Here is a 22150-nt window from a genome sequence, read left to right as displayed (position 1 = left end):
CCCTCACGAGTGAGTATCCAATCACAAGAGGAGTTCATCACCTTCAGTGGCCAGCAAGAAGGTTCACTGTTACCAACTGGTGATCTGATGGGCTATCGTAACTGTCTAGCAACTCTGAAAGCTCATTGACGTTGACAGAACTATGCCCGCACAATTGTATCTGAAGGCCTCGGACGAATAGTGCGTCCTAGTGGTATTGTGAAATCCGCCCGGCAACACGAGCTAGGAAAATTCTGATTGGATAAAAACTCTAAGCTAAAAATTGAACACTAGGATATATGACATCAATGTGAAGAATATGACCATGATTTATTGATTATGTTAGGACCGCAGAGAAGGCTTTGAAGGCATTGACCGCCACCACCGCATTTATGTAATGCAAAACATGCTTCAATATCATTAGTTTTAGGTTATTATGCAGCTAATAAATGTATCGTACAGAATTAACAACTAATATTAGTTTCTTGTTCCTGTGAAAAATCAAACCCAATAGTTATTTTATCAGCAATTGGCATGCAGTCTTCTCAGTCCAAATGTCTTTATTTTGAGAAACATACTCTAAGTAATTGTCATGCTACACAAAAAATTTAATAAATGAAATCATGACCCAGCTTCTCAAAAAAAATCGCAGCTTTATCATCTGTTTTGTTTATTGATCAGCAGTGCATTACAACTGTATGGTTTCAAAACATCTACAATCCTGCACTCACAAAACATATTTGAAGTACACTGAACATCACACATAAAGTAGAATACACTCAACACACACACACGCACACACACACTCTGATAATATACAGGCGTGTGCATAAACCCATTATATTACAGTATCATTGTAAATTACAGGAGATTCTTTGAATGATCAGTCAATTAAACAGTATTGAAGGTAAACATGAAGACAGACTGTAGCTCTTGATCTGTTTTTCTTTTAAATTAGAACCCAACAAATAGTGTCAGTGCATCTTTAATAGTTTGACAGTTAACAAGAAATAACATATACCAAGTTGGAATAAATAATTGAGAAGGCCAAACACATCAAGAGAGCATGTTTGATCATACTGGTATTTTTAAAAAAAAATTTTAAAAACACTGTGAAACAAAACAGTCCAAAAAATGGAATTCGGCCCTCAGTGCATTTCACCATAAAAACGACCATTTGAGATGAAGGATTACCGTCCGGTGGTTGAAGAATCACAGATTAAGAAGACCCTGGAGCGTCTGTCGCTCATGAGGTCAGAGGTCATTCATACACTCCACAAGCCCCCATGGCCCCTTCCCCTTGTGGATTGAATACCCGATTGAATGACATTGTTTTGGTTCACGCTGCACATTTCAGAGTTCTGCCACATACAAAATATTTTACTGATACATCTAGTTTGATGTGTAGCAGAAACTCAATATGCACTGCGCCTGACAACGTGACAATACAAACACTGTTTAGACAAAGTTTGATGGCGACTCACCTTTTAATTTACATTCAATTGCATTGTAAGAAAAACAAAAGTGGTGAAGGACAATAATTGCTGTGTAATATTCTCATTTTTCTTCACATTTCAGGTAATAACTCCTAATATGAGTCACTTGAGCTCTAATTCTGTTGGAGTGGGATCTTGCTTCCTGAAATGCTCAACATCAACCTGTTTTTGCAAAAATGTAGTGCAATGGATTAATTATTGTAATGAGCTCATTAATAGTCTACCTCATATTTCTTTCTGCCATCATTCTTGCAAGTCTTTCGTATTTTCCTTTCCTACATTTCTAAATATATGCGGTCAACTAGCCAAGAGGCTGAAATATAGATATTGGTTGCAGCAATCCATAAAATACAAATCCAAAATGTGCGTAATTCAAAAATGTAGTTTGCAGCTATTTCAAGACACTGAGAAATAAAAATATTGTAAATATCAAAGTCCCAAAGGGATGAAAAATTGCTCATTTTATTTTATCCTTGTAAGCAAAATATGTATTTTTCTTTTTTTTCGTGATATTTAGGTAGATTTATAAAATCAGAGCGTCTTAAAACTGACTTTTTATTACCCAATACTGCTACATACCAATTTAGGATCATTTTTTCATACAAAAAAAAAAACTCATTCTCCATTTTCCTGAGATATTTGATTCTGTTACAGCAAAGATCTTACAGTTAATTTCTACAAAAAGTGATGTGAGTTCATTGAAAGCTTTTGTGCTCTGAGGTTCAGTCAGCAGGACAAAAAAAAGGCCTTCCATGTTCGTGGAAGTTGAAAGTACACAAATGTGTTAAGATCAAAACTTTAGAATGTAAAGGGTCAGGGTTTTCCCATCGTTTTTAAGTGTGCCTGTCAGTGATCGCTTTCCAAAATTAGAAGCCGGGGCAAATCACCACATATATTTTCTCATTTTAATCATCGCTCTCACAAAAACTGACCAATCAACAATGTCACATCGGGTGACTCGTGAGTAGAAAATCAGCCTGATGAAAAGCCTTCCCCTTGCCTGGTGCAAAATGATCATCGCTCTTCGAATGCCCTCAAAACGAGTATGAAAGAAATCCGATTTGAGCATGTGAATTTTTATGTGCTCGGTGAGAAATGAATGATTGACCTTCTGTCATGTGTCGGTTTTGCAGCTAAACCAAATAATTATCTTTTAAGTTTACTACCTACTGCAGATTGTGCACAAGAGGAACGTAACATAATTATTTAGTCATTCACCCTCGAATATCACATGCATGCTGTGGCCTGCCTGTTGCCGCTGTTCTTGTTTCCTATCATGTCTTGAATTTGACCTTACTGTTTTCCAATTTGGGCTTCAGAGAGGGTGCTGATTTGAACAACACACATTTTAAGTACTTGGAGTTAATTACCTATGTAGGCCACCCATTGTAAACTCTTTTCACGGAAGAAGTGATCTACTCATTGGATTACCGAAAGTACAGAGAAAAATGTAAAACCTGTTTATTATTGCATCAGACTGCAAATGTGTTTCATCAAAAAGTGAAAGAAGCTAATTGTGAAGAACACCAACCACAATCACAGTCATAAGACAAAATAGCAGAAAGGAAATAAAGACCCCATATCATAATATGTACAGATTCTTCAATATGAAGAGGAGATTGTAGCAGTCTCACATAAGCATCGGTTCGCTTGTATACAAGTAGTGGCAGTTGTCACTGAGACAATGACAAGAACTTGTCAAATTTCTACACCAGAACCACTAAATGGTCTTTTTGGACAGTTTTTGTTCACATCGTTCTTCTTTTAAGATAGTTTCCCCTTTAGAGCATGTTCTTCCAATGGCTGCTAAAGGTGGAGCATCAGCAACACTGTCCTTAAATCAAACTGTCAAGTTGGTAAAGACTGGATGGATGGATGGAAAATTGGCGTCTTAGATTGTAGTCCATTCAGGTCAGAGCAGATCAGGTCTTGTAAAGAGCAGACATTGTCATTTGTTCACCTCTCCAAGAGCTGCTGACCTTGCATTGGCTCTTGCAAATGTGCATTTAATCACTTCCATTAAGTTGAAGCGATCTCTGAAGCCAAATAGAAGAGCACAGTCCGAACAGTGACTGTTCAGGAAACAGATGGGAGGTCCGTGTGTAAAAAAAAAAAAAAAGAAAACGCGATCATACAGATTCAGTAGGAGACTGGTCATCAATGTGGTGTCTCATTGACTGAACACTTGTAAGGATTTTCTTCTGGTGTCCGGCTAGAGACACTCCGATCCTTTGGAGGTCTCTGACAAAACACAGAAAAAAACACACATATTAGAGGTTACATTGTCAATGTGAGAAATATTTGATCAACATTAAAGAACAACTGTTGAACTACGATCACTTATTAATTTTTTTTCTCCTTCCTACATAAGCTTTGGCAAATAAATCCACCTATTTTCTATACGGCTCATCCTCTTTAGAGATGCAGGGCGCTGGAGCCTATCCCTAATGAATTAGGAAGAAAGGCGGTGATTAAATGATGTATAAATATTTAACCTTTGTCCGAGGATACCTGCCATAAAAAATAAATCTTGGCAATTTCAAGTTCAAACCATCATGTCATCTACCTGAAGTTAGTTACACTAGTTATCACAGCAGCGCAAGAAGTCCGCTAACCTGTATTCTGGGTTTGGTCATGTGACATTGCACATATAGCAGAAAGAAGCAAATAATAAAGCAAGGCCCTGGCTTTGTTTGCTCCCAGAGCGTTGCTAATTGACCCAAATTTGAACACCCATCAGCCATGATAAGCGCAATCACTGCATCAGATCTATCAAAACAATGTACTGCGATGAGTGTACCAACTGTAGGTAAATGGTAGAATTTCAATCATGAAATAATAATAATAATATAATGAATAAATATTATAAGGAGTATATAAGCAAAGCAAACATATTTAATCATAATGGGACAAGGGATTCATGTACAATTTGGAAGTGGGGTTGCCAGTTTTGTTTAGGTTACATATTCTGAGACGGTCAACATATAAATCATATGTCAGTCTGAGAGAGGGACACAGTAATATTTGCGATTAAATAGGTGAGAGGTTGTAGTTAGGAAGGTTGGAAAGTAGAGGAAAGGTAGAGAAAGGAAGAATCTATTTTTTATTTCAAGTACTAGTACTACTACGCTAACATATGTCTATATATGTTTTACACTTTTGAAATGTTAATGATATAAATATATTTAACTTAAAGATTATATCTGTTCAAGTTCCCACAGTTCCCCATTTTACAATACTAAAGTAAGAAACTGCAACCAGCAGCAGAAGCAAACACATGATACATGAGCTCAAGCAGTAGATAATAGCTCTGCTGGAGCCCAAATGAATAATCGTTATTTTTGAAAATAGAGCCATTGATCTCGTGTGACGGCAGTTTGCACCATGATAACAAAAAAAAGAGCAGGAATGGATGCTTGTCGGCAGCCAGGGGGATCGCTTGGAATGGCAGACAGACGCACACACGGAGCAGCCAGCAGCCTCCCTGCCAGATCTCCAGCTCACAAGATGCACACTTGGCATGGAAACAATGTGAGCCGCATTCAGAGAGGGGCAGGCGGCACAGAAAGGAGAAACGCTGAAAAGAGAAAGACATACTCTGCCGTGATTTGAGTGACGAGTGGCAAGGAGGTGAAGCCTGATCCCAGGAAGGAGTCTCTGTACTGGCTCATCTTAAGCGCAGCCAGCCAATCGTCCACAGAGCTCAACCGGCTCAGATCTGGAGCACCACGATCTAACAAAGGATGATGGGAAGGACTGGCAGAGGAGAGATGGCAATGCAGAAGAAAAGACATTTTTGGAGCCATTTCAAGTGTTTCATACTTCCTTTGAATTTCTCCTCACCCTGGTGCAACATTGTTGGTGCCGGCTTTCAGCGATGTGGGGTTGCGTATCATTTTGTCCAACATGTTGACGACATCGGGGAACTTTGGTCGAGCGTTCCGGTCTTTTTGCCAGCAGTCCAGCATCAGCTGATGGAGAACTGTTGGGCAGTCCATGGGAGCTGGCAGCCGGAAATCCTGCTCAATGGCGTTTATCACCTAGAAAATTGGACATTTAGACAGCATGCTAGTGTTAAGTTCTGCCTGCTGGATTATTTATTTATTTATATATATATTTTTTTATAATGCTCGCTATAATATAACACTAAGGATCACAACAGTGCAAGTCAAAGTCTATTAGGATTAATAATACCACAAAAATCGACAATCAGTCCCTGTTCATATAGTGTTTTTAGTAAATCCTCATGCGCGGGTTGACATAGCCTAAACAATTTCTTGGTATTTTTCCCGATGTGTGTCTTAGCTGGTCTTATCTAGCATGTGCAAGCTTAGGTGCAGTAGATGGAGGGATGCAAAGCCATAGCAGTAACAGTTTTACAGCAGTGCTAAGCTAAGGCTCAGGTCTGACTAAAACGAAAAGTGGGGCCGCCCGGCGAGATTTTATTTGGCGCCCTCACTCCATTAAAAATGTACCCACGCTTACAAGAGAAGTTGAATTTTTAATAGTACTTTTAGTTTAGGAGATAACATCACACAACTACAAATATACCTCACCGCACAAATCAACTTGACCTATCCTTCTATTTTCCTACCTTCCCTGTGCTCGGATAGATTTGGTCCATTTTTGGGGTGTCACATGAATACATTTTGTCTCCACACAAAGAACGAGCAGTATACCAATCAGCCAGTAAAGGGAGTATTTAGTATTACCGTTTGTGGCAATATTAATTGGGCATTACTTTAAAATTTGAATCTATGTAAATTGTTCTATATTCAGAGTGAGTTGTCAAGTTACTGTAAATAAGCACATCTTCCTAAATTGAATAAAATCTGTGGAGACAGTTCAAGAATTAAAATCACTAGCAATGATTTGCATTAAGTACATTGGAATTCACATTAGGTTTAGGACTTTAGGGGAATTCTACAGATATGACAAAGCATGTTATTGCAAGCAAATGTAAGTAGCTCTTTAACATGAGATATTCTTTTATATATAAAAAAAAAATATGTTGCCGACCAAAGAATTATTTCATTTTCAGATACCATTTAAACTGCAACTACAGAGTAAATTTAGAAGAGTACATTTCACCCCCACCCAAAAAAAAAAAATTGGTCCCAGTAAAAAGGGTAAAATTTTATAGTAAAATATCCAGTATAAATTTTAGTCTTAGAATTTACCTTCGATCGGGTCTAGTCACAGCCGGATCAAGCACATTGCTGAAGTGGGGCACACCTTAGCAAACAGACAGTGGAATGAACCAATCAGCGACGAGCTGACGTGACGTCATAAAAGCGAAGTCATGGGAAGCAAGGCGAACAGGTGTTTGTTTGAAATAAATGCTTCCAGCTGCTGCGATTTTTAATGACTGTTTCTGGTCATTTAAAACAGAATTGAATGAAACAAACTCTTGGCTCTCCTGCATGTCATTTTGAATGTTTTGAAGATGGACTTCCGCCGCCAAAGATTGAGTTTGCTCACGAAGCATATGTCATAGCAAATAAATTAATTTGATTGCACCGTTTGTTTTGAACCGGGCTGAGCCGCAATCGAGGGCAGGCTTTGGCTTGCCTGTGTGCCCTGTGATTGGCTGGTGAATGCTCCAGTTTGTACTGCGCCTTCCGCTCAAAGTCAAAGATGGTTGAGCTCAAAGATGGGTTCCAACTCACTCATAAGCCCAAATATGACAATCAGCATAGAACATGCATCGGTGTATGTTGGGGGAAGTACACTACGAGGTAAAACATTGCAGCTCAACAACAACCTAAATCACAGCTTAAAATATTTAAGGGGGAGTCAAGTCCAAAAAATTCTTCATAATGTGCTCTTTTTCCCGCCAATAGTCATTTTGGCATGGAATTCTGATTATTATTGTGTTAGTAAAATAAGAATTATAATTTACAGACTACAAAAAATCTGCAAGAGCTAAATTTAGCCATAAAAACACATTTGTACAAACATTGACTGCTTTGTTTTAATAACATGCAATTTTTGCAAAGGGAGCGGTTCCACAGATTCATTTTTTATAACTTTTATGTACATTTTAAGACCAGTAGACATTTACAGCAGCGTTCCAGAACATCTCAGTCACGCGCTTGCTGTCACACGAAGTTAATTTGCTGTCAAACTTCACCACGCAGCTGTGCTGTCTTTGGCGATATTACCAGTGGAAGAACATAGAACATACAGTATTATTGTAAAGATTATTTCAAAATTATTGCAAAATTGTTGTCTTAGTCTTTAAATAAATCTCCCATGTGAATATTTTAATACCTAACACAAGATGATCGACTGCTTTCAGGAAATTTTTATTAAATTCATGGTCATCAGCTAAGTATCAACATGTTACTTCCCAACACAATAAATTGAAGACTTTTTAACATTAATGACATGAAATTGATCATTCCAGTTTCTTTCCTCTTGCTCAAAATTATGTACACTATTAAACTTAAATGAGTTAATAGATTTCCAATTCAATGAAAAAATTTCATGCTGGGATTGTTTGCAATCACAGATGAAATGAAAACCTTCCAATCGAAGCAGCAGTGGCGCTTACTGTGGTCTCTGATGTTGAGCAGGTATTGTAGCTGTGAATGGAAAGACTCTTAATTTCATTAACAGTTGCTGGTTTTGAAGTAGGAGGGGGGGATTTGGCATTTTTTCGGGGTATCAACAGTACGACATAAAATGTATACACAAATGTGTATTTGGACTAGCCTCTTTAATTAATCATTGACCTGGAAAACCGTGTTTTATCTCCGCCTACCCTGTCTCTCAGTCGAGTCTCCTTGACAGCGTTTGCCTTTGAGCTTAAGAGCTGCTTTCACGCCTTTAAGACAGCACAAGTGAGAACGCTTGAAATCATACATGTTGTTTTTCTTTATTCTTTTTGCCACTTGAATGTAAAGTTATAAGACAATGTCAAAATACTTGTAAGATGACCGCATGGCACGCAGAGGGAATGACATAGTGCTCTGACTGGAAATGCTGCAACTGTAATTTGCGCTGTGAATGAACTCCACTTGACCCTGAACATTTCTTTAGCTTTGCGCCTAAAAAAAAAAAAATCTAAGCACTGTCAATCAAAAAAGTAGCAAGTGTAGTGAAACATCACAGGTCTGTGGATTGATGATTAATTCATGTCGAAAACTGCACCTTAGGTAACCCCACAGATAATTTCAATTGGGTCGCCTCATATTTTGGGGTGTGTGAGCTGGATGTATATGTATGAGTCGTGCAGCTACGCGGGAGGTTCATTCATACTTAATACGCCACCAGACCCTCGTTATCTGCAGAGCTAGCGCATACTTTCCTCATCATCATACACTGCCTTTGTCATTATAAAAACATCTCCGTCCTTATAGTGTCTCTGTCACGGCTCTACAGCGTTGGCTGCTTCAATGTCTCCAGGGTAGCCATTGTGCATAAGAGGTGAGGTTTGCAAGAGAGTAAAACGTGGTGCGGGAAAGAGATGAAATGTGAAACAACGAGAGAGCTGTGTACTTTCTATACTTTGACAAGCAAACATTTCAGGCGCGACAAGAATAAAGATACAATGTTTACTTTGGCAGTGACATAAAACAGTGCAGTTAAATATATTTGGTAGTGTGCTAGAATCTGACAGAATTCCTTGCGTATTCCCCTCACCAGCGTTATGGCGAGAGTGAAAAGTGTCAGGGTGTGGTGGACGTTGAGGAAGAGGAGGACCCAAAAATGCAGGGAAGTGAGGCAGGGGTAATTTAAAAAGGTATATAATAAAAAAAATACAAAAGTAAAAAACAAATGGGAGCAACAAAATGCAAGGACATGAATCATGATGTGTCCTCTGTGTCGAGACTCTGATACGTGTACCGAGTAAACTGAGAGCGAGTATTTGAAACGTGCACCGAGAAAACGCTCGAGTGACGTAGGTGATGGCATTCGAAGCCCCGAAACCCGCCGTACCATGTGACCGGTTCAGAAAGCACATCAAGAAGCGCAGTTTCTAATTTAAGCAGGAACAAAACGTCATGGGGGTTTCCCGTTTTGTGAGGATTTGGGTAGGTTTTGTGAGAGGTTTGTAATTCGCTTGTCAATTCATATTAACTTATCACTGTTGTGGAGCCATTCAGGATGATAAAGAGTTTCCCCTGTTTGGGAACACTTTGATCTTATTACTACGAAAAACGAAATGAAAAAAATACATCCGAATCAAATTATATTCAACAACATATAACCATTAGTGGAATAATTTAAAGCAATGATCGCCTCAGATGATTTAATCACATGCCGTTAATACGAAAAACGGCCAACAAATCATAATAAGTATTATAAAGCAGCTTTCGTTCACGCATATAACGTATACCTATAACTTTAAAACCGCTGGGCAAAAAACAATACAGGTTTAGTGAATGGAAATGGGCTAATTTGAAATCAATCAAGTAAAAGTCCTTAGTTACTTATGAAATAAAGTAATCCTGTGTACAAGTAATTTAGTTACTTTTAAAATCAATAATTCCACCAAGTAAATTAGTTACTTTTAAAATCACGTAATTCCAGATTTTAAGTTAATTACTTTTATAATAAAGTACATTCAGTATTGAAGTAAATGTGTTACTTTTGAAATCACGTAATTCCAGTAATTAAGTAAAATAACTTTATGACACTTAAAATCAAGTAATTCCACTAAGTAAATTAGTTATCATATTTTCGCGACCATAAGGCGCACTTTAAAGTCCCAAATCTTCCCCAAAACAAACGAGGCACCTTGTAATGCGACACGACTATTATATAGGCTGAGCAACTCTCTCGACCGTTGAGCCTGATCCCTTTGGGGCATTGCAGAGTGCATGTTAGCACACCCTGCTGGCCAAAGTCTGAGACATCTATGCTTTGAATTGACTGTGACAAATGCGTTATGTGACTTCGTTTTTTGGTGAAGGTACAGGAGAAAGCTGGACAAAAGGGCAGCTGTCCACGACGTCGTAGTCAGTTTTATCATTCATGTTATTGCAAGCAAGAAACATCAAAGGTTTAGACAACAGACTGCAAAAATATAAAAAATAAAATAAAAACACACTGCCCAAAGCACACCACTGATATCTCTCTAAACAGCCACGTGATTGGCTGAGGCTGAATGGCACTGTTGTAATCTTTTTGTGTTATTTTTATTTCTTTTGAGGATATGAATGGCATGAGAGATACATGTTTTGTGTTAATTTTATTTCTTTGTTTCATTGTTTGCTTGTATCCTGAGATATTTTTGGTTTTGATTTGAAACCGTGACTCTAAGGAATGTGGTGACCAGTGAAATCTCTCCCCTGATGTTGTTGAATAGCTGTGTTGCCATGACATCTCTCATTGGTATTGAGGTGGTGCTTACTGGCAGATATCTCTTAGTTGCATGGGTGCTGGCATGCGCGAGCTAGCATGCGCGAGCTATCATGGCGCGCCCAGTATAAGTACTAAATACAGAAATAGAACCCTCAACTGGTGCTGCGCCCTTTGATGCAGCACGTCTTTTGACCGTAAAGATACAGTACTTTTAAAATAAAGTAATTAATTTTTTTTAAATAGAGTAATTTTCATAATCATGTAAAGTAGTTACTTTTGTATTCAAGTAAAGTAATTTAGTTACTTTTAAAATCACGTAATTTCGGAAATTAAGTAAATTACTTTTATCCAGTATTATCCAAATATCCAGTATTCAAGTAAATTGCTTACCTTGAAAAAGCAAGTAATTCCATTAAGTAAATTAGTTACTTCTGTAATCGATTAAAAGTACTCAGTTACTTTTGTAATCAAGTAAAAGTACTTAGTTAATTTGGTAATTGAGTAAAAATACTTAGTTACATTTGTAATCAAGTAAAGTTTAGTTTCATTTGTAATTGAGTAAAAGTACTTAGTTACTTTTACAATCGAGTAAATTTTAGGTCCATTTGTAATGGAGTAAAAGTACTTAGTTACTTTTGTAATGGAGTAAAAGTACTTAGTTTCTTTTGTAATCAAGTAAAGTTTAGTTCCTTTTGTAATCGAGTAAAAGTACTTAGTTACTTTTGTAATCAAGTAAAAGTACTTAGTAACATTTGTAATCAAGTAAAGTTTAGTTACATTTGTAATTGAGTAAAAGTACTTAGTTCCTTTTGTAATGCAGTAAAAGTACTTAGTTCCTTTTGTAATTGAGTAAAGTACTTAGTTCCTTTTGTAATCGAGTAGATGTAGTTACATTTGTAATCGAGTAAAGTTTAGTTCCTTTTGTAATAGAGTAAAAGTACTTAGTTCCTTTTGTAATCGAGTAAAAGTACTTAGTTACATTTGCAATCAAGTAAAGTTTAATTCCATTTGTAATTGAGTAAAAGTACTTAGTTCCTTTTGTAATGCAGTAAAAGCACTTAGTTCCTTTTGTAATTGAGTAAAGTACTTAGTTCCTTTTGTAATCGAGTAGAAGTATGTAGTTACATTTGTAATCGAGTAATGTTTAGTTCCTTTTGTAATAGAGTAAAAGTACTTAGTTCCTTTTGTAATCGAATAGAAGTACTTAGTAACATGGTAATCGAGTAACAGTACTTAGTTCCTTTTGTAATCGAGTAAAAGTATGTAGTTACATTTGTAATCGAGCAAAGTTTCGTTCCTTTTGTAATCGAGTAAAAGTACTTAGTTCCTTTTGTAATAGAGTAAAAGTACTTAGTAACATTGTAATCGAGTAAAAGTACTTAGTTGCGTAATCGAGTAAAAGTAATTAGTTACATTTGTAATCAAGTAAACTTTAGTTCCTTTTGTAATGAGTAAAAGTACTTAGTTACTTTTGTAATCAAGTAAATTTTAATTCCTTTTGTAATCGAGTAAAGTTTAGTTCTTTTTGTAATCGAGTAAAAGTACTTAGTTACTTTGGTAATCGAGAAAAGTACCTAGTAACATGGTAATCGAGTAAAGTTTAGTTCCATTTGTAATCGAGTATAAGTACTTAGTTAATTTTGTAATCGAATAAAGTTTAGTTCCTTTTGTAATTGAGTAAAAGTACTTAGTTACTTTGGTAATGGAGTAAAAGTACTTAGTTCCTTTTGTAATTGAGTAAAGTTTAGTTCCTTTTGTAATCGAGCAAAAGTGCTTAGTTACTTTTTAAATTGAGTAAAAGTACTTAGTTACATTTGTAATCAAGTAAAGCTTAGTTCCTTTTGTAATTGAGTAAAAGTACTTAGTTACTTTTGTAATCGAGTAAAAGTACTTAGTTACTTTTGTAATCGAGTGAAAGTACTTAGTTACTTTTGTAATCGAGTGAAAGTACTTATTTACATTTGTAATCAAGTAAAGCTTAGTTCCTTTTGTAATGAGTAGTTACTTTTTTAATCGAGTAAAAGTACTTATTTACATTTGTAATCAAGTAAAGTTTAGTTCCTTTTGTAATTGAGTAAAAGTACTTAGTTCCTTTTGTAATTGAGTAAAAGTACTTAGTTCCTTTTGTAATTGAGTAAAAGTACTTAGTTCCTTTTGTAATTGAGTAAAAGTACTTAGTTCCTTTTGTAATTGAGTAAAAGTACTTAGTTCATTTTGTAATTGAGTAAAAGTACTTAGTTCCTTTTGTAATTGAGTAAAAGTACTTAGTTCCTTTTGTAATTGAGTAAAAGTACTTAGTTACTTTTGTAATTGAGTAAAAGTACTTAGTTACTTTTGTAATCGAGTAAAAGTACTTAGTTACTTTTGTAATCGAGTGAAAGTACTTAGTTACTTTTGTAATCGAGTGAAAGTACTTATTTACATTTGTAATCAAGTAAAGCTTAGTTCCTTTTGTAATGAGTAGTTACTTTATTAATCGAGTAAAAGTACTTATTTACATTTGTAATCAAGTAAAGTTTAGTTCCTTTTGTAATTGAGTAAAGTGTTTAGTTCCTTTTGTAATTGAGTAAAAGTACTTAGTTCCTTTTGTAATTGAGTAAAAGTACTTAGTTCCTTTTGTAATTGAGTAAAAGTACTTAGTTCCTTTTGTAATTGAGTAAAAGTACTTAGTTCCTTTTGTAATTGAGTAAAAGTACTTAGTTCCTTTTGTAATTGAGTAAAAGTACTTAGTTCCTTTTGTAATTGAGTAAAAGTACTTAGTTCCTTTTGTAATTGAGTAAAAGTACTTAGTTCCTTTTGTAATTGAGTAAAAGTACTTAGTTCCTTTTGTAATTGAGTAAAAGTACTTAGTTCCTTTTGTAATTGAGTAAAAGTACTTAGTTCCTTTTGTAATTGAGTAAAAGTACTTAGTTCCTTTTGTAATCGAGTAAAAGTACTTAGTTCCTTTTGTAATTGAGTAAAAGTACTTAGTTCCTTTTGTAATCGAGTAAAAGTACTTAGTTCCTTTTGTAATTGAGTAAAAGTACTTAGTTCCTTTTGTAATTGAGTAAAAGTACTTAGTTCCTTTTGTAATTGAGTAAAAGTACTTAGTTCCTTTTGTAATCGAGTAAAAGTACTTAGTACCTTTTGTAATCGTAAAAGTACTTAGTTCCTTTTGTAATCGAGTAAAAGTACTTAGTTCCTTTTGTAATCGAGTAAAAGTACTTAGTTACTTTTGTAATTGAGTAAAAGTACTTAGTTACTTTTGTAATTGAGTAAAAGTACTTAGTTACTTTTGTAATTGAGTAAAAGTACTTAGTTACTTTTGTAATCGAGTAAAAGTACTTAGTTACTTTTGTAATCGAGTGAAAGTACTTAGTTACTTTTGTAATCGAGTGAAAGTACTTATTTACATTTGTAATCAAGTAAAGCTTAGTTCCTTTTGTAATGAGTAGTTACTTTTTTAATCGAGTAAAAGTACTTATTTACATTTGTAATCAAGTAAAGTTTAGTTCCTTTTGTAATTGAGTAAAGTGTTTAGTTCCTTTTGTAATTGAGTAAAAGTACTTAGTTCCTTTTGTAATTGAGTAAAAGTACTTAGTTCCTTTTGTAATTGAGTAAAAGTACTTAGTTCCTTTTGTAATTGAGTAAAAGTACTTAGTTCCTTTTGTAATTGAGTAAAAGTACTTAGTTCCTTTTGTAATTGAGTAAAAGTACTTAGTTCCTTTTGTAATTGAGTAAAAGTACTTAGTTCCTTTTGTAATTGAGTAAAAGTACTTAGTTCCTTTTGTAATCGAGTAAAAGTACTTAGTTCCTTTTGTAATCGAGTAAAAGTACTTAGTTCCTTTTGTAATTGAGTAAAAGTACTTAGTTCCTTTTGTAATTGAGTAAAAGTACTTAGTTACTTTTGTAATTGAGTAAAAGTACTTAGTTACTTTTGTAATTGAGTAAAAGTACTTAGTTCCTTTTGTAATTGAGTAAAAGTACTTAGTTACTTTTGTAATCGAGTGAAAGTACTTAGTTACTTTTGTAATCGAGTGAAAGTACTTAGTTACTTTTGTAATCGAGTGAAAGTACTTATCTACATTTGTAATCAAGTAAAGCTTAGTTCCTTTTGTAATGAGTAGTTACTTTTTTAATCGAGTAAAAGTACTTATTTACATTTGTAATCAAGTAAAGTTTAGTTCCTTTTGTAATTGAGTAAAGTGTTTAGTTCCTTTTGTAATTGAGTAAAAGTACTTAGTTCCTTTTGTAATTGAGTAAAAGTACTTAGTTCCTTTTGTAATTGAGTAAAAGTACTTAGTTCCTTTTGTAATTGAGTAAAAGTACTTAGTTCCTTTTGTAATTGAGTAAAAGTACTTAGTTCCTTTTGTAATTGAGTAAAAGTACTTAGTTCCTTTTGTAATTGAGTAAAAGTACTTAGTTCCTTTTGTAATCGAGTAAAAGTACTTAGTTCCTTTTGTAATCGAGTAAAAGTACTTAGTTCCTTTTGTAATCGAGTAAAAGTACTTAGTTCCTTTTGTAATCGAGTAAAAGTACTTAGTTCCTTCTGTAATCGAGTAAAAGTACTTAGTTCCTTTTGTAATCGAGTAAAAGTACTTAGTTCCTTTTGTAATCGAGTAAAAGTACTTAGTTCCTTTTGTAATCGAGTAAAAGTACTTAGTTCCTTTTGTAATCGAGTAAAAGTACTTAGTTCCTTTTGTAATTGAGTAAAAGTACTTAGTTACTTTTGTAATTGAGTAAAAGTACTTAGTTACTTTTGTAATTGAGTAAAAGTACTTAGTTACTTTTGTAATTGAGTAAAAGTACTTAGTTACTTTTGTAATCGAGTAAAAGTACTTAGTTACTTTTGTAATCGAGTGAAAGTACTTAGTTACTTTTGTAATCGAGTGAAAGTACTTAGTTACTTTTGTAATCGAGTGAAAGTACTTATTTACATTTGTAATCAAGTAAAGCTTAGTTCCTTTTGTAATGAGTAGTTACTTTTTTAATCGAGTAAAAGTACTTATTTACATTTGTAATCAAGTAAAGTTTAGTTCCTTTTGTAATTGAGTAAAGTGTTTAGTTCCTTTTGTAATTGAGTAAAAGTACTTAGTTCCTTTTGTAATTGAGTAAAAGTACTTAGTTCCTTTTGTAATTGAGTAAAAGTACTTAGTTCCTTTTGTAATTGAGTAAAAGTACTTAGTTCCTTTTGTAATTGAGTAAAAGTACTTAGTTCCTTTTGTAATTGAGTAAAAGTACTTAGTTCCTTTTGTAATCGAGTAAAAGTACTTAGTTCCTTTTGTAATCGAGTAAAAGTACTTAGTTCCTTTTGTAATCGAGTAAAAGTACTTAGTTCCTTTTGTAATCGAGTAAAAGTACTTAGTTCCTTTTGTAATCGAGTAAAAGTACTTAGTTCCTTTTGTAATTGAGTAAAAGTACTTAGTTCCTTTTGTAATTGAGTAAAAGTACTTAGTTACTTTTGTAATCGAGTGAAAGTACTTAGTTACTTTTGTAATCGAGTGAAAGTACTTATTTACATTTGTAATCAAGTAAAGCTTAGTTCCTTTTGTAATGAGTAGTTACTTTTTTAATCGAGTAAAAGTACTTATTTACATTTGTAATCAAGTAAAGTTTAGTTCCTTTTGTAATTGAGTAAAGTGTTTAGTTCCTTTTGTAATTGAGTAAAAGTACTTAGTTCCTTTTGTGTTTGATTAAAAGTACTTAGTTCCTTTTGTAATTGAGTAAAAGTACTTAGTTCCTTTTGTAATTGAGTAAAAGTACTTAGTTCCTTTTGTAATTGAGTAAAAGTACTTAGTTCCTTTTGTAATTGAGTAAAAGTACTTAGTTCCTTTTGTAATCGAGTAAAAGTACTTAGTTCCTTTTTTAATCGAGTAAAAGTACTTAGTTCCTTTTGTAATCGAGTAAAAGTACTTAGTTCCTTTTGTAATCGAGTAAAAGTACTTAGTTCCTTTTGTAATCGAGTAAAAGTACTTAGTTCCTTTTGTAATCGAGTAAAAGTACTTAGTTCCTTTTGTAATCGAGTAAAAGTACTTAGTTCCTTTTGTAATCGAGTAAAAGTACTTAGTTCCTTTTGTAATCGAGTAAAAGTACTTAGTTCCTTTTGTAATCGAGTAAAAGTACTTAGTTCCTTTTGTAATCGAGTAAAAGTACTTAGTTCCATTTGTAATCGAGTAAAAGTACTTAGTTACATTTGTAATTGAGTAAAAGTACTTAGTTCCTTTTGTAATTGAGTAAAAGTACTTAGTTACTTTTGTAATCGAGTGAAAGTACTTAGTTACTTTTGTAATCGAGTGAAAGTACTTATTTACATTTGTAATCAAGTAAAGCTTAGTTCCTTTTGTAATGAGTAGTTACTTTTTTAATCGAGTAAAAGTACTTATTTACATTTGTAATCAAGTAAAGTTTAGTTCCTTTTGTAATTGAGTAAAGTGTTTAGTTCCTTTTGTAATTGAGTAAAAGTACTTAGTTCCTTTTGTGTTTGATTAAAAGTACTTAGTTCCTTTTGTAATTGAGTAAAAGTACTTAGTTCCTTTTGTAATTGAGTAAAAGTACTTAGTTCCTTTTGTAATTGAGTAAAAGTACTTAGTTCCTTTTGTAATCGAGTAAAAGTACTTAGTTCCTTTTTTAATCGAGTAAAAGTACTTAGTTCCTTTTGTAATCGAGTAAAAGTACTTAGTTCCTTTTGTAATCGAGTAAAAGTACTTAGTTCCTTTTGTAATCGAGTAAAAGTACTTAGTTCCTTTTGTAATCGAGTAAAAGTACTTAGTTCCTTTTGTAATCGAGTAAAAGTACTTAGTTCCTTTTGTAATCGAGTAAAAGTACTTAGTTACTTTTGTAATTGAGTAAAAGTACTTAGTTACTTTTGTAATTGAGTAAAAGTACTTAGTTACTTTTGTAATTGAGTAAAAGTACTTAGTTACTTTTGTAATTGAGTAAAAGTACTTAGTTACTTTTGTAATCGAGTAAAAGTACTTAGTTACTTTTGTAATCGAGTGAAAGTACTTAGTTACTTTTGTAATCGAGTGAAAGTACTTAGTTACTTTTGTAATCGAGTGAAAGTACTTATTTACATTTGTAATCAAGTAAAGCTTAGTTCCTTTTGTAATGAGTAGTTACTTTTTTAATCGAGTAAAAGTACTTATTTACATTTGTAATCAAGTAAAGTTTAGTTCCTTTTGTAATTGAGTAAAGTGTTTAGTTCCTTTTGTAATTGAGTAAAAGTACTTAGTTCCTTTTGTAATTGAGTAAAAGTACTTAGTTCCTTTTGTAATTGAGTAAAAGTACTTAGTTCCTTTTGTAATTGAGTAAAAGTACTTAGTTCCTTTTGTAATTGAGTAAAAGTACTTAGTTCCTTTTGTAATTGAGTAAAAGTACTTAGTTCCTTTTGTAATTGAGTAAAAGTACTTAGTTCCTTTTGTAATTGAGTAAAAGTACTTAGTTCCTTTTGTAATCGAGTAAAAGTACTTAGTTCCTTTTGTAATCGAGTAAAAGTACTTAGTTCCTTTTGTAATCGAGTAAAAGTACTTAGTTCCTTTTGTAATCGAGTAAAAGTACTTAGTTCCTTTTGTAATCGAGTAAAAGTACTTAGTTCCTTTTGTAATTGAGTAAAAGTACTTAGTTCCTTTTGTAATTGAGTAAAAGTACTTAGTTACTTTTGTAATCGAGTGAAAGTACTTAGTTACTTTTGTAATCGAGTGAAAGTACTTATTTACATTTGTAATCAAGTAAAGCTTAGTTCCTTTTGTAATGAGTAGTTACTTTTTTAATCGAGTAAAAGTACTTATTTACATTTGTAATCAAGTAAAGTTTAGTTCCTTTTGTAATTGAGTAAAGTGTTTAGTTCCTTTTGTAATTGAGTAAAAGTACTTAGTTCCTTTTGTGTTTGATTAAAAGTACTTAGTTCCTTTTGTAATTGAGTAAAAGTACTTAGTTCCTTTTGTAATTGAGTAAAAGTACTTAGTTCCTTTTGTAATTGAGTAAAAGTACTTAGTTCCTTTTGTAATTGAGTAAAAGTACTTAGTTCCTTTTGTAATCGAGTAAAAGTACTTAGTTCCTTTTTTAATCGAGTAAAAGTACTTAGTTCCTTTTGTAATCGAGTAAAAGTACTTAGTTCCTTTTGTAATCGAGTAAAAGTACTTAGTTCCTTTTGTAATCGAGTAAAAGTACTTAGTTCCTTTTGTAATCGAGTAAAAGTACTTAGTTCCTTTTGTAATCGAGTAAAAGTACTTAGTTCCTTTTGTAATCGAGTAAAAGTACTTAGTTCCTTTTGTAATCGAGTAAAAGTACTTAGTTCCTTTTGTAATCGAGTAAAAGTACTTAGTTCCATTTGTAATCGAGTAAAAGTACTTAGTTCCATTTGTAATCGAGTAAAAGTACTTAGTTACATTTGTAATTGAGTAAAAGTACTTAGTTCCTTTTGTAATTGAGTAAAAGTACTTAGTTACTTTTGTAATCGAGTGAAAGTACTTAGTTACTTTTGTAATCGAGTGAAAGTACTTATTTACATTTGTAATCAAGTAAAGCTTAGTTCCTTTTGTAATGAGTAGTTACTTTTTTAATCGAGTAAAAGTACTTATTTACATTTGTAATCAAGTAAAGTTTAGTTCCTTTTGTAATTGAGTAAAGTGTTTAGTTCCTTTTGTAATTGAGTAAAAGTACTTAGTTCCTTTTGTGTTTGATTAAAAGTACTTAGTTCCTTTTGTAATTGAGTAAAAGTACTTAGTTCCTTTTGTAATTGAGTAAAAGTACTTAGTTCCTTTTGTAATTGAGTAAAAGTACTTAGTTCCTTTTGTAATCGAGTAAAAGTACTTAGTTCCTTTTTTAATCGAGTAAAAGTACTTAGTTCCTTTTGTAATCGAGTAAAAGTACTTAGTTCCTTTTGTAATCGAGTAAAAGTACTTAGTTCCTTTTGTAATCGAGTAAAAGTACTTAGTTCCTTTTGTAATCGAGTAAAAGTACTTAGTTCCTTTTGTAATCGAGTAAAAGTACTTAGTTCCTTTTGTAATCGAGTAAAAGTACTTAGTTCCTTTTGTAATCGAGTAAAAGTACTTAGTTCCTTTTGTAATCGAGTAAAAGTACTTAGTTCCTTTTGTAATCGAGTAAAAGTACTTAGTTCCATTTGTAATCGAGTAAAAGTACTTAGTTACATTTGTAATCGAGTAAAGTACTTAGTTACATTTGTAATCAAGTAAAGTAGTTCTTTAGTAATTGAGTCAAAGTACTTTAGTTACTTTTGTATTCGAGTAAATGTTTTACTATTTTGTAGGGTCATTCTGCTACCTATTTGACGAACATATCAAATGTTGCACTGCCAGTGACACCTGCTTCAAAAAAGACAAGCAGGAGGACAATGGACGACGTAGACACTGACATGGACATCTGACAAAGACAACTGACATGGGCACCAACCAAAAATTAAAGAAAACATGGAACTAAATACAAACAAATTGACAGACAACGAGGAGCACCCGGACAAAACACAAAGGGTTGGAAGGACCCGATTGGTTAACACTGGGCCTTGGGTAGACAAACACAGGAGGGCACAATGAACATTTCAAGACACAACAAACACAAGGAAAAAACATGAAACTAAATACTAAACCAAAAACAAGACAAAAGGTGTGTAAATGTGGTTTGTAAAACACAATAGAAGTTTGACTCTAGGTCCTCAATTTGATCATGCATTCCAATACACAAGAGGGTGAAAGCAGAAAGCAGCGTATCGCCCCCTCTGCAAATCTGACGCTATTTAGGTTGTATGCAGAAGGTGGCTGAGGTGGTATTACCTAACTGACATTGCTTCTGCATTGTCGTGCCATGCAAAATATTCAAGTGTTCTATTGTATTAGATTGTAATTTTTGTAATCTCAAAAACATGATAAATTACCTTGAAAAGGTGCAAATGATCAAAATAAATCATGAAAACTGGCTTTGGACTTGGGTCAAGTCCTGGAGAGAATGCGTGCAGTGATGTGCGAATACATGCGTGGTAACTCATGTAAATGATGTCAAAGAATGAGCTTGATTGGCAATTGGAAAAACAGAGCCACAATCTCAGGAACTGCAGTTACTGACGGTAACATTTTTAATGATCAATTCTGCTGATCTCTTATAATTTTTGAGTATTGGAAAAATGAATCAGTTTAAAACAAACAGTAAAATAAAAAAAAACAGATGACTAACATCTGGAAAGGAATGTTCGGCTGCCTTCCATTAAAAGTTCTGGGACTTTCAAATTGATGATGAATTGTTGAATTGAAGTGTGTTTACAAGAAAGGCAGGCATCATCACGCTGTGACAGCCTGCTAAGGAAAAAACAAGCACACCCACAATCCAACACACACTGAGTGCAAATCAAGATTAATGTGAAGTCACCAGCAGAGTGAGAATGCACAACCTCAGAAGTCAGACTGTTTTATTTTTAATGCTTACAGTTACTTACATCTTGGTTACTCATATCCCAGTAAGGCCTTTCGCCGTATGACATCACCTCCCAGGTGACAATTCCATAGCTCCAAACATCTGAAGCTGACGTGAACTTCCTATAGGCGATTGCTTCTGGCGCTGTCCACCGCACTGGGATTTTACCGCCCTACAGAGAGAAACAAAAAAACACGGATTTATGATGACAAGAAGGGAGAAATGCGAATGACACACATTGTCTTACGCTTGTGCCAAGGCTTCAAGTCGCTAATGTCTGCGCTAGAGATAAAACATTGCTTTGTTGTTTCAGTGAGCGAGATGCTAAAACAGATCTGACAATGATAAAATGCCATTTAGTTGTCCTACAAATGCTCTCTTTAAAGGAGCTCAAAATGCAAAGCAGATTAACCATAACCCATTGGATTGTTTATCTTAATATTTTTCTAAAGAAAAAGGCCAATAAAAAAAGATAAAATTGTATTTGATGTTGAACACGCAATGCACAATAATATTTCAGATCTCTCATATAATGCTTTTGCCTGCCGAATTTTGAATTCGGAACTGCATTTGCAATATAATTGTGATTTACTAAAGTGGCAATTTAATTGGTCACTGAGGTGCAGAGGGATTGGGAAGATTGTGGACAGAGGAAAAGAAGGGGAGAAGAGGCAGAGACAGACTGACATTGCTGTAACTAAAGCCCGCTGCCGTGTAGATGCCCCTCAAACATGTCTGATCTATTTTTGAGTCACAAGTTTAAAAAAAACAAAAGTTCACTGTGTGTGTGTCGTGATGCTCGCGTTTGAGTGGGGAACTGTTTGTGTTTGTGAGTGCGCGGCTAATCAATATGAGTGACTGCAAATACACGACCTGTCATGTGTAAGCAAAACAAAATTAAAGTGTTGACTTCAATTGATGTGTAGCTGATTGGGCGCTACGGATCGATGGTGACCAAACCA

At 33.9% G+C, this 22150-nt stretch overlaps 1 protein-coding gene across 1 annotated transcript in view; it reads right to left on the bottom strand.

Annotated features, from left to right (window-relative positions):
* Window positions 1-625: 625 nt before the first annotated feature.
* The window catches only part of LOC148324046 (ephrin type-B receptor 1-like), a 105407-nt gene continuing 83882 nt past the window's right edge, over window positions 626-22150 (bottom strand). Inside the window, exons 17-20 of the mRNA XM_088314038.1 lie at window positions 21211-21360; window positions 5319-5515; window positions 5073-5231; window positions 626-3716 (exon numbers count right to left, since the gene is read on the bottom strand). Coding sequence (XP_088170164.1) covers window positions 3605-3716; window positions 5073-5231; window positions 5319-5515; window positions 21211-21360 — 618 coding nt within the window. The 3' untranslated portion in view covers window positions 626-3604. The remainder of the gene's footprint in view (window positions 3717-5072; window positions 5232-5318; window positions 5516-21210; window positions 21361-22150) is intronic.

This window comes from Idiotropiscis lumnitzeri, chromosome 13, assembly GCF_059441095.1.
Source record: "Idiotropiscis lumnitzeri isolate Australia: NSW breed Sydney's pygmy pipehorse chromosome 13, RoL_Ilum_1.0, whole genome shotgun sequence".
In the NCBI taxonomy this organism is placed as follows: domain Eukaryota; kingdom Metazoa; phylum Chordata; class Actinopteri; order Syngnathiformes; family Syngnathidae; genus Idiotropiscis; species Idiotropiscis lumnitzeri.
This window is presented reverse-complemented; position numbering and strand designations above follow the sequence as displayed.